The 12,562-nt window shown below is 45.1% G+C and overlaps 1 gene segment (V, D, J or C); it reads left to right on the top strand.

Annotated features, from left to right (window-relative positions):
• The first annotated feature begins 2,835 nt into the window (after positions 1-2,835).
• LOC143380311 (Ig kappa chain C region, A allele-like) overlaps positions 2,836-12,562 on the top strand; it is a 73,335-nt gene continuing 63,608 nt past the window's right edge. The window contains 1 exon segment of the C gene segment in view: positions 2,836-2,899. Within this exon segment, the coding sequence occupies positions 2,851-2,899 (49 nt within the window).

Raw genomic sequence — 12,562 nt, 5'->3', positions numbered from 1 at the left:
TGGCCAGAGCAATTAGAAAGATAAAAGAAATTAAAGGTATAAAAATAGGAAAAGAAGAACTCAAATTATCACTATTTGCAGATGACATAATTCTATACCTAGCAGACCCAAAAGGGTCTACAAAGAAACTATTAGAGCTAATAAATTAATTCAGCAAAGTGGCAGGATATAAAATCAATACGGATAAATCAAAGGCATTCCTGTATATCAGCGACAAATCCTCTGAAATGGAAATGAGGACAACCACTCCATTCACAATATCCTCAAAAAAAAATAAAATACTTGAGAATCAACCTAACAAAAGAGGTGAAAGACTTATACAATGAAAACTACAGAACCCTAAAGAGAGAAATAGAAGAAGATCTTAGAAGATGGAAAAATATACCCTGTTCATGGATAGGCAGAGCTAACATCATCAAAATGGCAATATTACCAAAAGTACTCTATAGGTTTAATGCAATGCCAATCAAAATCCCAATGGCATTTCTTGAAGAAATTGATAAAGCAATCATGAAATTCATATGGAAAAATAAAAGACCCAGAATAGCAAAAACAACTCTAAGCAGGAAGTGTGAATCAGGCGGTATAGCGATACCAGACTTCAAACTATACTACAGAGCAATAGTAACAAAAACAGCATGGTACTGGTACCAAAACAGGTGGGTGGACCTATGGTACAGAATAGAGGACACAGAAACAAACCCATAATATTACAACTATCTTATATTTGATAAAGGGGCTAAAAGCATGCAATGGAGGAAGGATAGCATCTTCAACAAATGGTGCTGGGAAAACTCGAAATCCATATGCAACAAAATGAAACTGAATCCCTTTCTCTCGCCATGCACAAAAGTTAACTCAAAATGGATCAAGGAGCTTGATATCAAATCAGAGACTCTGCGTCTGATAGAAGAAAAAGTTGGCTCCGATCTACATACTGTGGGGTCGGGCTCCAAATTCCTCAATAGGACACCCATAGCACAAGAGTTAATAACTAGAATCAACAATGGGACTTACTTAAACTAAAAAGTTTTTTATCAGCAAAAGAAACAATAAGAGAGGTAAATAGGGAGCCTACATCATGGGAACAAATCTTTACTCCTCACACTTCAGATAGAGCCCTAATATCCAGAGTATACAAAGAACTCAAAAAATTAGACAACAAGATAACAAATAACCCAATCAACAAATGGGCCAAGGACCTGAACAGACACTTCTCAGAGGAGGACATACAATCTATTAACAAGTGTATGAAAAAATGCTCACCATCTCTAGCAGTCAGAGAAATGCAAATCAAAACCACCCTAAGATACCATCTCACTCCAGTAAGATTGGCAGCCATTATGAAGTCAAACAACAAGTGCTGGCAAGGATGTGGGGAAAAGTGTACACTTGTACATTTCTGGTGGGACTGCAAATTGGTGCAGCCAATTTGGAAAACAGTATGGAGATTTCTTGGTAAGCTGGGAATGGAACCACCATTTGACCCACCTATTCCCCTTCTCAGTCTATTCCCTAAAGACCTAAAAAGAGCATACTACAGGGACACTGCTACATCAATGTTCATAGCAGCACAATTTACAATAGCAAGACTGTGGAACCAACCTAGATGCCTTTCAATAGACGAATGGATAAAAAAAAAAATGTGGCATTTATACACAGTGGAGTATTACTCTGCATTAAAAAATGACAAAATCATAGAATTTGCAGGGAAATGCATGGCATTAGAGCAGAATATGCTAAGTGAAGCTAGCCAATCCCTAAAAAACAAATGCCAAATGTCTTCTTTGATATAAGGAGAGTAACTAAGAACAGAGTAGGGATGAAGAGCATGAGAAGAAGATTAACATTAAACAGGGATGAGAGGTAGGAGGGAAAGGGAGAGAGAAGGGAAATTGCATGGAAATGGAAGGCTACCCTCAGGGTTATACAAAGTTACATACAAGAGGAAGTGAGGGAAAGGGAAAAAAACAAGGGGGAGAAATGAATTACAGTAGATGGGGTAGAGAGAGAGAAGAGGGGAGGGGAGGTGAGGGGAGATAGTAGAGGATAGGAAAGGTAGCAGAATACAACAGACACTAGTATGGCAATATGTAAATCAGTGGATGTGTAACTGATGTGATTCTGCAATCTGTATATGGGGTAAAAATGGGAGTTCATAACCCACTTGAATCAAAATGTTAAATATGATATATCAAGAACTATGTAATGTTTTGAATAACCAACAATAAAAATTTAAAAAAAAAATAAAATAAAACACATCTATCGCTTCCCACCATCTTGTTTTGACCCAGGTGCTCAGATTTCATTTACTAGCACTAAAAAGATCAACATCTAACACTGTTTCTGACATTCTGCTATTTCTCCAGGTCACAGCAGACACCAGAACCCCTTGAACTACCTCTACCCCATGTTGTGAATGATAGAAATTTAAATATTAATATTGTGAGGTGGAACTTGTCATGAAGCTGTGAGGGAGCCACCAAGGCTGCTATTCCCTTCTCAGAGGCTGACCTGCAGGCAGCCTCCACATCCTGTGTCTGTGCTGACTCAGGATGGCAGACACTGGGCACCATGACCCTCCACACACAAGGCTCCCATGATGAAGCATAATGTCCATGACACAGGCACCCCGGGCTGTCCTTCCATTAAATTTCCTCCAAATATATAAGACATCTGATGACCCTGAACTCACAAGGCAGGTCCCACCCTCCCTCCTTCTCTGGAGCCAGCACCCACCAGGACATTTGCATACTGCTCCCTGGGGAGGGCCTTCCTGCAAGGCTAACATAAAAGCTCAGCTCTAACCTGGCCTTGACTCACCAGGACTCCTCAGCTCAGCTTCTCAAAATGAGGCTCCCTGCTCAGCTCCTGGGGCTGCTGCTGCTCTGGATCCCTGGTGAGGACAGAGGAGATAAGGAGAGAAAAGGGGGAGGGGGGTGAGCTCTGGGCCCCCATTCTATCATGTGTGCTCTGTCCACATGAGGGATGTGCAGGTCTGTCCTCCAGGATGAGGCAGCTGAGGTCAATTAATGTGAGAGAGTATTCCAGAAGGAGCAAGCGACAGGGCTCTGATGGAAGTTGCCACATAATATAGGAGGATGGTGTAGGTAAATTCTAGAGAGGTTCTTATAGCTTATAACATTTGAGATGGTTTTCAATATGAATAATTTTATTGTATAAATCAAAACACCAAAAATAATTTAGCCTGAAATATACAATAAAGGAAAATGCAAAATTTTTTCTAAAGTATTTACATAATCTTTCATTAAACTGTGATTTTTGCAGGAACAAGTGGGGATGTTGTGCTGACCCAGACTCCTCTCTCTGAGACCATCACCCCTGGACAGTCAGTCTCCATCTCCTGCAGGTCCAGTCAGAGCCTCCTACACAGTGATGGAAACACCTATTTGAACTGGGTTGTGCACAAGCCAGCCCAGGCTCCAAAGCTCCTAATATATAAGGTTTCCAACAGGGACACTGGGGTCCCAGACAGGTTCAGTGGCAGTGGATCAGGGACAGATTTCACACTGAGAATTGGCAGGGTGGAGGCTGAGGATGCTGGAGTATATTACTGTGCCCAAGGTACACAGGTTCCTCCCACAGTGGTGCAGCCCCGCACAAAAACCTCCCTGCCTGGGTGGCCCAGCTGCCACCTGTGCTGCAGATGTGGGCAGCAGCTCAGCAGATTCTCTGCCCTGTGAGAGGAAGTTGCTGGGAACTCAGGGAACAGGGTGCAGCTGAGGGCTGTGAAGGATGACTGCCTGGGCCATAGCTCAGGCCACACCCATGAGTGGCCTTCTCAGCTGCAGCAGCCTGGCCTGGCACATGGAGGACAACACAGAGGTGTACAGGTGCCTTCTGAATGAGCAGACAGGATGAGCATGGACACTGCAGAGGGAGCAGGACCTGGGCCCTGGGCAGGACACTGGTAAAGAATCAGAGGTCTTCAACTGGAGTGGAAATTCATCTTTTGCCCAGAAACTTATTTTATGCAATTTTGTAATGAATTCTGGAACTAAAGTGGAAACTTTAATAATAGCTGACAGAAGTTCGAGCAGATGACCACAAGAGGAGGGAGAACAGGGAACGACTTACAAAGGACCTCACCAGAAAGTCTCCTCAGAATGCAGGGTCTGAAAAAGGATGAAAACAGAGGGGTAGGTAATAATAGAGAGAGGTTAACAAGAGAGAGAGAGAGAGAGAGAGAGTCTCTATATGAGGGGGTTGAACTGCTGGGTGAAGAGTCTCATACTGGAGGGACCCAGGTGGAAAGAGATTTCAAGTCATGAAGGAGGCTTGGAGGACAAGTAATAAAAGTTGGTACCTTCTATATTGGACGAGACACAGGGAAGTACTAGTCATCAGAGTGTGGAAGTCACCAGATTCTCCTTTGAGGTATAGACTAATGTCTGCTCAGTCACGTGATCTGTCCATGGAAACACAGATACCTGTCACCTGAAAACTCTTGTTCCGTCCCCAGGAGACCTGCCCAGTCTTGGGCTTGGTGACTCCCATGAGATGAACAAGCAGATACAAGGCCAATAAAGGTTCCATTCTTGATTTTCTCCTAGGCCCTGCAAATCCTCCAAGAAATCAATCAAAATATGTCACCTGTTAGTGGAGAGGAAGCAGGAAAGCCCAGAGCCCTGTGAGGGGGAAGCAGCTGAGCAAAAGCTCCCTGACCCTCAGCCTGGTGGAGGCTTGTGTCTGAGGCTGAGGCTCTTGAGATATGCACTGTGGTGCTGCTACAGGAACAACCTGCGACATCTCAACCTGGGGCTGCTGATGGGGAGGGAAATCTGCCCCTGACCCACTGTCCCTGAAGCTGCATGGAATTCAAGCTGCCCATTTGGATGCCCATGAGAGGAGCCTGGGAGCCCATCCTGGCTTCTTCTGGGGCCAGGCCATGTAGTCCTTGTGGTTGGATAAAAGACTCTGGCTACACTTGCAGCTGATGGTGACCATGTGTCCTGCAGACACAGCCAGAGAGCCTGGAGACTGGGTCATCACCTTGTCCCCAAAGGCATCGTCAATCAAGAAAATCAGAAGTGGACCCTAATCTATCTCTCTCTCTCTCTCTGTCTCTCAGCACACACACACACACACACACACACACACACACACACACACACTCACTCACACACAGGTGCACATTTCATAATATGTACTTTGAAATATTATTTAACAGCCATTCTCCAGGGATGTGTGATCAGCTCATAATTACGCCCATACTGGAATTCACCATAATTTTCCAGCACATGTTTAATGCCTTTTCCAACTCTATGACTGTGGGAGACCAACCTTGCACATGACTGAGTCACACTCCCCGGCTGGATGCTGAGGCACTCAGTCACAGAAATGTGGCAGAGCTTTCCCCAGCCTTCTTGGGTCTGAGGGTTGGTGTCTTGTGCATGGGTGTGTCTTGCTACAGCCCCATGGGTGAAGCTATGCTCACCTGTTCCTTTGTAATATAACCCCTTGCCCTGTTTAGGATAGAATCTTCCATGGAATTCCTTGTGTCTTCTTCTCTTACTGTGCCCTTGGGTGTGGCCTACCCAGGTGTCACTCAACCTGCTGACAGGGGACATCATGAAGATAGACTCAGCCCCCTGAAACCTGACCCCTTGCCTCATTTGAATAGCTTCTCCTCAATAAAAGGGGTCAGCACGTCCTCTTTCTCTTTCTGAGGACCCTTAAGGTTAGAGGAGCCATCACAGAGACCCCAAAGAAAAAGGTATTTGTGTCTCCTGTGTGGTTATTTCGTGCAGCCCAGTTAGCCCAGTTTAACTGAAGTGACCCCTGAGCCTTTTAGTTGTGAGAACAGAAACCCAGCATACAATTATGAAGACATTGAAGTCCCAGCACCACAGAAACATGAACTACGGTATCTGGGACATCATCTTGCTTCCCTGCCTGCCTGATTCAGCTCAGGTCTCATGGCAATGATTTTGTTTATAAAATGTGGCAGCTGGGCTGATGCAGGGCCCATGCAAATCCCTCAGCAGATGCAGAGGCACATTGCCTGTACGGAGGGTTCTGAGCAGAGACTAAATCTGTAAACAGGCAGATGAATTAATGAAGAGCTTCTATTTTACCTCAAATATAACTTAGAGTGGATTCATTACTCAAAAAACTGTTAAGCTAATTAATATAGACTAATAATGCTGGCAGAATAATAAGACCTGCTGCAAAATAACACATCATATAAAGAAGAGAGGAGAGGGAGAAGGAGGGACAGGAGGGCAGGTAGAAAGGGAGGGAAAGAGGAAAGAGGGGAGGCAGTGGAAGAAAAGGAACACAAATAACATCTTCAAATACTAAAAGATAACTTTCAACCCAAGTTTCTGTAGCTAGAAAATAGAGATTTTTAGATTGAAGGAAATGTAGAAACTTTTCACACAGAATCTGGAGCACACATCCTGGGTCTTTGCAGAGGACAGGAAATGCCCACATGACATGTCCAGGCAAAGGTGGGTGGCAGTAGATGACAATCTCATTTGTACAAAGATGGAAAACAGGAATGAATTTTAAAAACTTTCTTTTCTTATTTGAATGTCTGTGCTAGCTAATGCAACCTGACCTCAAAATTATAAGGAGGCACCCTGGGGTATGTAACTTATAGTCAAATGCCTGAGGACAGAACAGTTGACCACTGTTTCCTGCAGAATCCTGCTGCTAGGAAAACTGAGAGGATCCTCCAGGAAGGAGACCTCCAGGGGGACAGTCAGGAACAGACTCAGCCACCAGGAGGCCCCAATGCCCTGCCTCCTGATTCCCTCCAGCTGTTCACACTCTCCCCTCCACACAGGACAGGGCTGGTCTCTTACCAATCCATGACCAGGAAGTGGCAGTGAGTGACTCCAGAGGCCAGGACACTAAGATCTCTGCCTGCTGACCACCCTGGGAGGAGAACTGCTCCAGAGGAAGCTAGAGGACCCCTGGTGAGGACCCCCAGGCAGCCCAGGACAGGGCCACAGTGAGAACCCCAGGCCATTGCTATGGCACTATCAGCTGGCTGACATAGGGGAGGCCCCTGGAGACCCACCAGAGAAGTCCTTCCATGGCTGCCCCTGTGGTTAACACCCCACAACTCCTGGGGACAAATCTTGACCCAGAACCACCTGGGAAGCCCCTCCTGATTCCTCTCCCACAAAAGAGGAGTGAGAATAAAATGGTAATGGTTGAAATTAGTTGGTGCAATGTTTCACACAGAAACACACAGTGCATGCAGAGAAATAGTAAGAAATTCTAAAATAATTGGTGAGACTCTAACTTCTGTTGGCTGTAAAGAGCAGCAGTGCTTCCTTGAGTGAGCCTGCACACTGGAGTACATACCTTACATGATGTTATTAGCATCTTATAGTTTTTTTGGCCAAATATGGTGTTGTTCTTCACTATCTCTTCTACTGTCTGACCAGGGAAACAGTGATGTTTTTCTTTTTAAGAAAATACTTTTCAGTAAATGGTGCAGTCTGACCGGACAAAATAACGAGGGCGGGGGCGGGGGGGGGGGGGGCGGGCGGACAAGCAACTTGTGAAGGTTGATACAGCAGGATCTGCTTTATTGTAGGACAGCAGAGGTATATATACATAACTGAACACACAGCTTGACTCAATTTAGCCTCATCCAGTTACAGCAATCAGTCATTAAGGAAACCTCATTATCCTAATAATTATACACAGCTTAACTTAATTAACATCATACAGCAGTCAGTCATTAAGGAATCTCCATCATCCTAATGGCTTGCTGGCATTACTTCTCAAACCACTCCTCCTGGCAAAGTGCCAGGCACCATCTTGACTTGTCTGTGGCCCTCAACATCTCCCCCTTTTGTTTAATTAAGCAACAAGTATGTGGCTTAGGGACCTGCTGGTTTAAGGTTGTCCAATACTACATATGGTCGTTACATGTCATTGGATGGTCTGCCCTCAAATTGTCAGCATCTTGTCTTAGGTTGGTACCATTGTAATTGGATCCTACCCATCTTTGACTACTGGCTCAACACACTCAGCCATACTTGTGGATAATGACCATAGTGGTTTTTACACAAAGACCATAAATAATCTGCTACAAGCAGAAGGGGAGGATACAAAATGCCATGATACCAAGCCAATTGATGGCTCCAAGTAAGAAGCCCTTGGAAAAATTGTTCCACAGATGACACCATCAGCAAAGATAACCTGGCATCATTACAATTTATCGTCTCAATAGAAATCACAGTCCAGTTAAATCACAGTCCAGGTAAGTTCACATTACAGATAAGTTCAAAGCTCAATAGATTTTCAATAGATTCACAGCCCAGGTAAGTTCTGCAGGCAGCTAGCTTAAGCTGTAGCAGCAGAAACAGCAACACTGGAAATCCCTCCATCCTCCATCCTCGTCCTCACCAGCACTGGGATGAAGGCAGGAACTCCCACAATGATGGCTAAAGAAAATCATGTAGCATTCCAGCAGGCACTAAGAAAACAACTGAACAATTTAGTACATTATTTCAGGTTTTTTACATTTGAAATAGGCCTTAATTGTGCTCATTATTCATTAGCCTCCAGGTGTGGGAGAACCATTGTAGTTATTGACATTGGAAATGACCAAACTTCAGGGGCACCTGCCATCCTCCACAGCCAGGTGCAGTGTCCTCGGGAAGTCCCATGGGGGTGGGGGGAGAGCCACCGCTGGGTTGGAAATTCCCCGCTGTGCTGGAAACCGCCTGCACAGCCGCTGCACCTTTCATGCACCCTCTGGTGATGGAAAGTATTTAGTAGTAGCCTTTTGTTGCAACTTTTTTTCTGATAGTCCTTCCTCCTCTGAACTTTCTTCCTCTTTCTGACTAGAGTTCCTGGGCTTTTATCAACGTATGCCCTAACTGTTCATTCCACTGGGGTGCCTCCTTCCTTCAGCAATTTACTTAACACCCCTTCCATATTTTGGTCACAAAGACAATACAACACACCAAGACAAAACAAGACACAAACATACTGTATCAATCTTCTCCATCTTCCTGAGATGGCCATCCTTCCTCTCGCCCTTTCCAGGGATGAGCAGGTTTGCTCCTGTCCCATCTATCTCTAGGGACAGGCAGCCTACCTTGTCACTCACCCCCGAGTGTCCCGGGGCTCCCTGTATGGGCCATCATCTGCTGCAGTCTGCCTGGGCAAAATAACGGAGGGGGGAAGGGGGGGTGACAAGCAACTTGTGAAGGTTGATACAGCAGGATCTGCTTTATTGTAGGACATCAGAGGGGTATATATATATAACTGAATACACAGCTTGACTCAATTTAGCATCATCCAGTTATAGCAATCAGTCATTAAGGAATCCTCATTATCTTAATAATTATACACAGCTTAACTTAATTAACATCATACAGCAGTCAGTCATTAAGGAATATACATCATCTTAATGGCTTGCTGGTGTTACTTCTCAAACCACTCCTCCTGGCAAAGTGCCAGGCACCATCTTGACTTGTCTGTGGCCCTCAACAAGTAAAAGGTAAAAATAACCTTCAATAAGTCACTCCCTTTCCAGGGCTCCTATCCCACACCAGCTGGAGACCATGGGATTCACAGGGTGTAAACACAAGGGGATGGAGCATCCTCAGCCTGGGTCCCTGTGACACTATGTGTGGCTGTCCTTTCCTGGCCCTGGAGGAAACAGCCTGAGCAAGATTCTGTGTTGTCCCTGCTGTGACATGGGCAGTGGTGACATCTACCCTCCCTGAGTGCACTGAATGCACAAAAGAAAACTTTAATGACAGCAGAGAGAGACCACAGGGTCTTGTTCATTTCCTAAAATGAGGCTGTCTTAATAGGTACAAGTTAAAATTAAATTTATGCTTGAAATATAGATCACCCTCTCAGGGCTGAGGCTCTGGTGAGTTTATCTGCAGGTGCTAAGGTTGTGTCCATCCTCTTTGTCCAGGCCAGAGTCCAGATACAGCAGGATAAAGAGGGCCCATATAAATGGTTATAAATACTCTGAATTTGTTTCTTTAGATACTTTAGGATTGAGCTTCTCCTGTCTTCATCTGAGCTCAATGTGAAGAGAATAATCAACTTCTGCCCCACTGCTGTTGTCTATTAGAGCAGTTGGAAGATTAGTTTGAAATTGTGGGATTTTTTTTTTCCTCCTAGTGAATAAAACAACCTGTGCTTTTTATCCTACATGTGTGTGAACTTAAACATGGCATTTCTTACCTGAGACATTAAGGTGACACTCCAGAGCAATGATTATCAGGTTACATGGCTCCATGGTGCCCACGCTGATACCACCTGGTGTGCTCAAACTTGACCCACCTGAATTTGAGAAGATCAATAAAGAAAATGATATCTTGGGCATTTTAGCAGCAAGAGTAGAGTCTGCAACAGCTTCCAGGGTCCACTTCTCTATCTGGAGCAATTACCCGGTATCCCCTGCTCTCTCCAGCTCCTGAGCATGATACAGCATGGTTCAGACACCTCTTCTGAGCTCCCTGCACCCCTGGAGGATCTGAAGGTAACCTGGAAACAGAGGACTCCGTGCTTCCCTCTGCTGGCCACTCTCAGGCCCTGTGTGCTTCCAGGAAGGTGGCTCAGCAGGCTTCCTCTTCAGGGGGCCCTCCTGTGATCAGAGCCAAGCTGAGGAACTGCTTTTGTATCTCAGGGTATTGAGACCCCTGTCTGCCCTTCATCCTACATGTAGGACACAGGCTCACACAAAACATGTGTGTGCAGGATGTGTTCTTGGTCCATGAAACTGGATTCCTAGGGCTCTGCCTTCATGGGGACACTCTCCTGACAGCCAAGGTCACAAAATGCCACAGGTTTCTCTGTGCACTGCACAGCTTTCTGTCTGCTGATGAGATGGTTTTTAACTACTGTGGTGGGATCCCATCCCACGTCCCTTCACCACACACTGCAACCCTGGTCAACTCCACCTGGTGACAGAAACAAAACAATTCACAGACCAAAATAATTTCCAAATACAGATCATCACATTAGAAACCAGTAACTTAGTTATAAGTCTTCATTCACAAGATAGTTCCAGTAGTTTTTTTTTTTAATTTCTTACTTTTTTTCATATTGAAGTATTTTTGCATGAATTTTAACTTTTTAAAAATATTGCATTAAAATAAACTTCATGAAAATACCCACATTGGGGAGCTCCTTACACTTGGCCCCAAGGCCAATGTCTCCCTGGCCTCAGCCTAGTCTAGAGCATGTCCCATGGATGGTGAGGACACTGGTGCCTTTTACATACCAGAGACTCCACCTTCACTGAGGACACTGGCCAGGAAACAGCACTCTCCACAAGGGCGACGCAGGGCCCCAGAGCCCATGGGAGAGTCTGAGCACGGAAGCTGTCCACCTAGAGTCCGCAGGAATGAGCTCCAGGGCCCTGAGCTGGGCTAGAACATCAGGGAACAGAGGGAGGGGAAGTAGCCCCAGACTCTGCAGGAAGCCCAGTCCTGAGAGGGGAGAGCACCCCACACACTGACATGGGGAAAAGAGGCCTAGGGAGAAGGCTCAACCCAGAGTCTCCCTCGCCTAGGCAGGCCTCACACTGACCTCATCTCCAGAAGGGGGCGTTGGTGAGCTCTGCATGTCCTGTCCCAGACTCTGGGGTTGAAAAGTGATCCTCAAGTCATCATCATCATCATCATCATCATCATCATCATCATCATCATCAAGCTATGCCCACCCTCATCAGATAACCCTCTCTGGCTCTGTGGACTGAGACCCAGGCAGAGGTAGTGTGCAGATACTGCCATGAGGTTCCAAAGCCACAGGCCAAGGATGGGAAACTGCATAAGAACCCAGGATGAGGACAGTGAGCTTCTAAGTTCCTGAGAGACTTTCAGAGTGTTTACCTGTGTGAGGTGGCAGCTTCATATTTCTGAGGCGGTTGTGAGGTTGTTTAATTTTGTGCTCATTGTTGTGGTTGTAGTTTTTGGTTTAATACTGAAGAATGAACACTCTACTACTCAGATTCCCTCCCTCTCTTTTTTTTTTTACTTTCAAATGTATTTATTTATTTTTCTTTTGATAAGTTCTAAGTTTACCATGCTGGCCACTAAATTCTGGTCCTGCTGTCTCAGCATCTGAGTCCCTGGAATCATAGGCCAGCACTACCAAGCTCAGGTCTTGGTTTTATTTCAAGATATTTATAAATATTTTATGAAAGATAAAAATATAAAGAACCTATTGACCATCAGCCACCTGTCTGCACATTTGCTTCCCACAAATCTAGATCTAACCAAAACAATGAGTCATAACTAAGATCATAGAATGTACCCAGGTTACTCCTCAGACAACTTTATAAGAGAGATGTTATTACTCCCATGTTCCAGATGAGGAACTGAGGCTTGAGCAAAATGAAGTAACTAACCCAATGTCACACACAATTCTTAAGATGCAGGGTCAAGATTCTAAGTGTCTCTGGGTGGATATTGCATTCATCATGCCACGCCTCCTCCAGCTGGGAAGAAACCTGTGGATCAGAAGAGGCCACTGGGCTGCCTATAGAAAGGGTAGGTGTCTAGTTTCCATGAAGACATCAGCATATGGCATCAGGATGAATCCA

The sequence above is a fragment of the Callospermophilus lateralis genome, chromosome 14 (assembly GCF_048772815.1).
Source record: "Callospermophilus lateralis isolate mCalLat2 chromosome 14, mCalLat2.hap1, whole genome shotgun sequence".
Classification (NCBI taxonomy): Eukaryota; Metazoa; Chordata; class Mammalia; order Rodentia; family Sciuridae; genus Callospermophilus; species Callospermophilus lateralis.
Note: the sequence above shows the minus strand (reverse complement) of the source record. Positions and strands in the feature narration are given on the sequence as shown.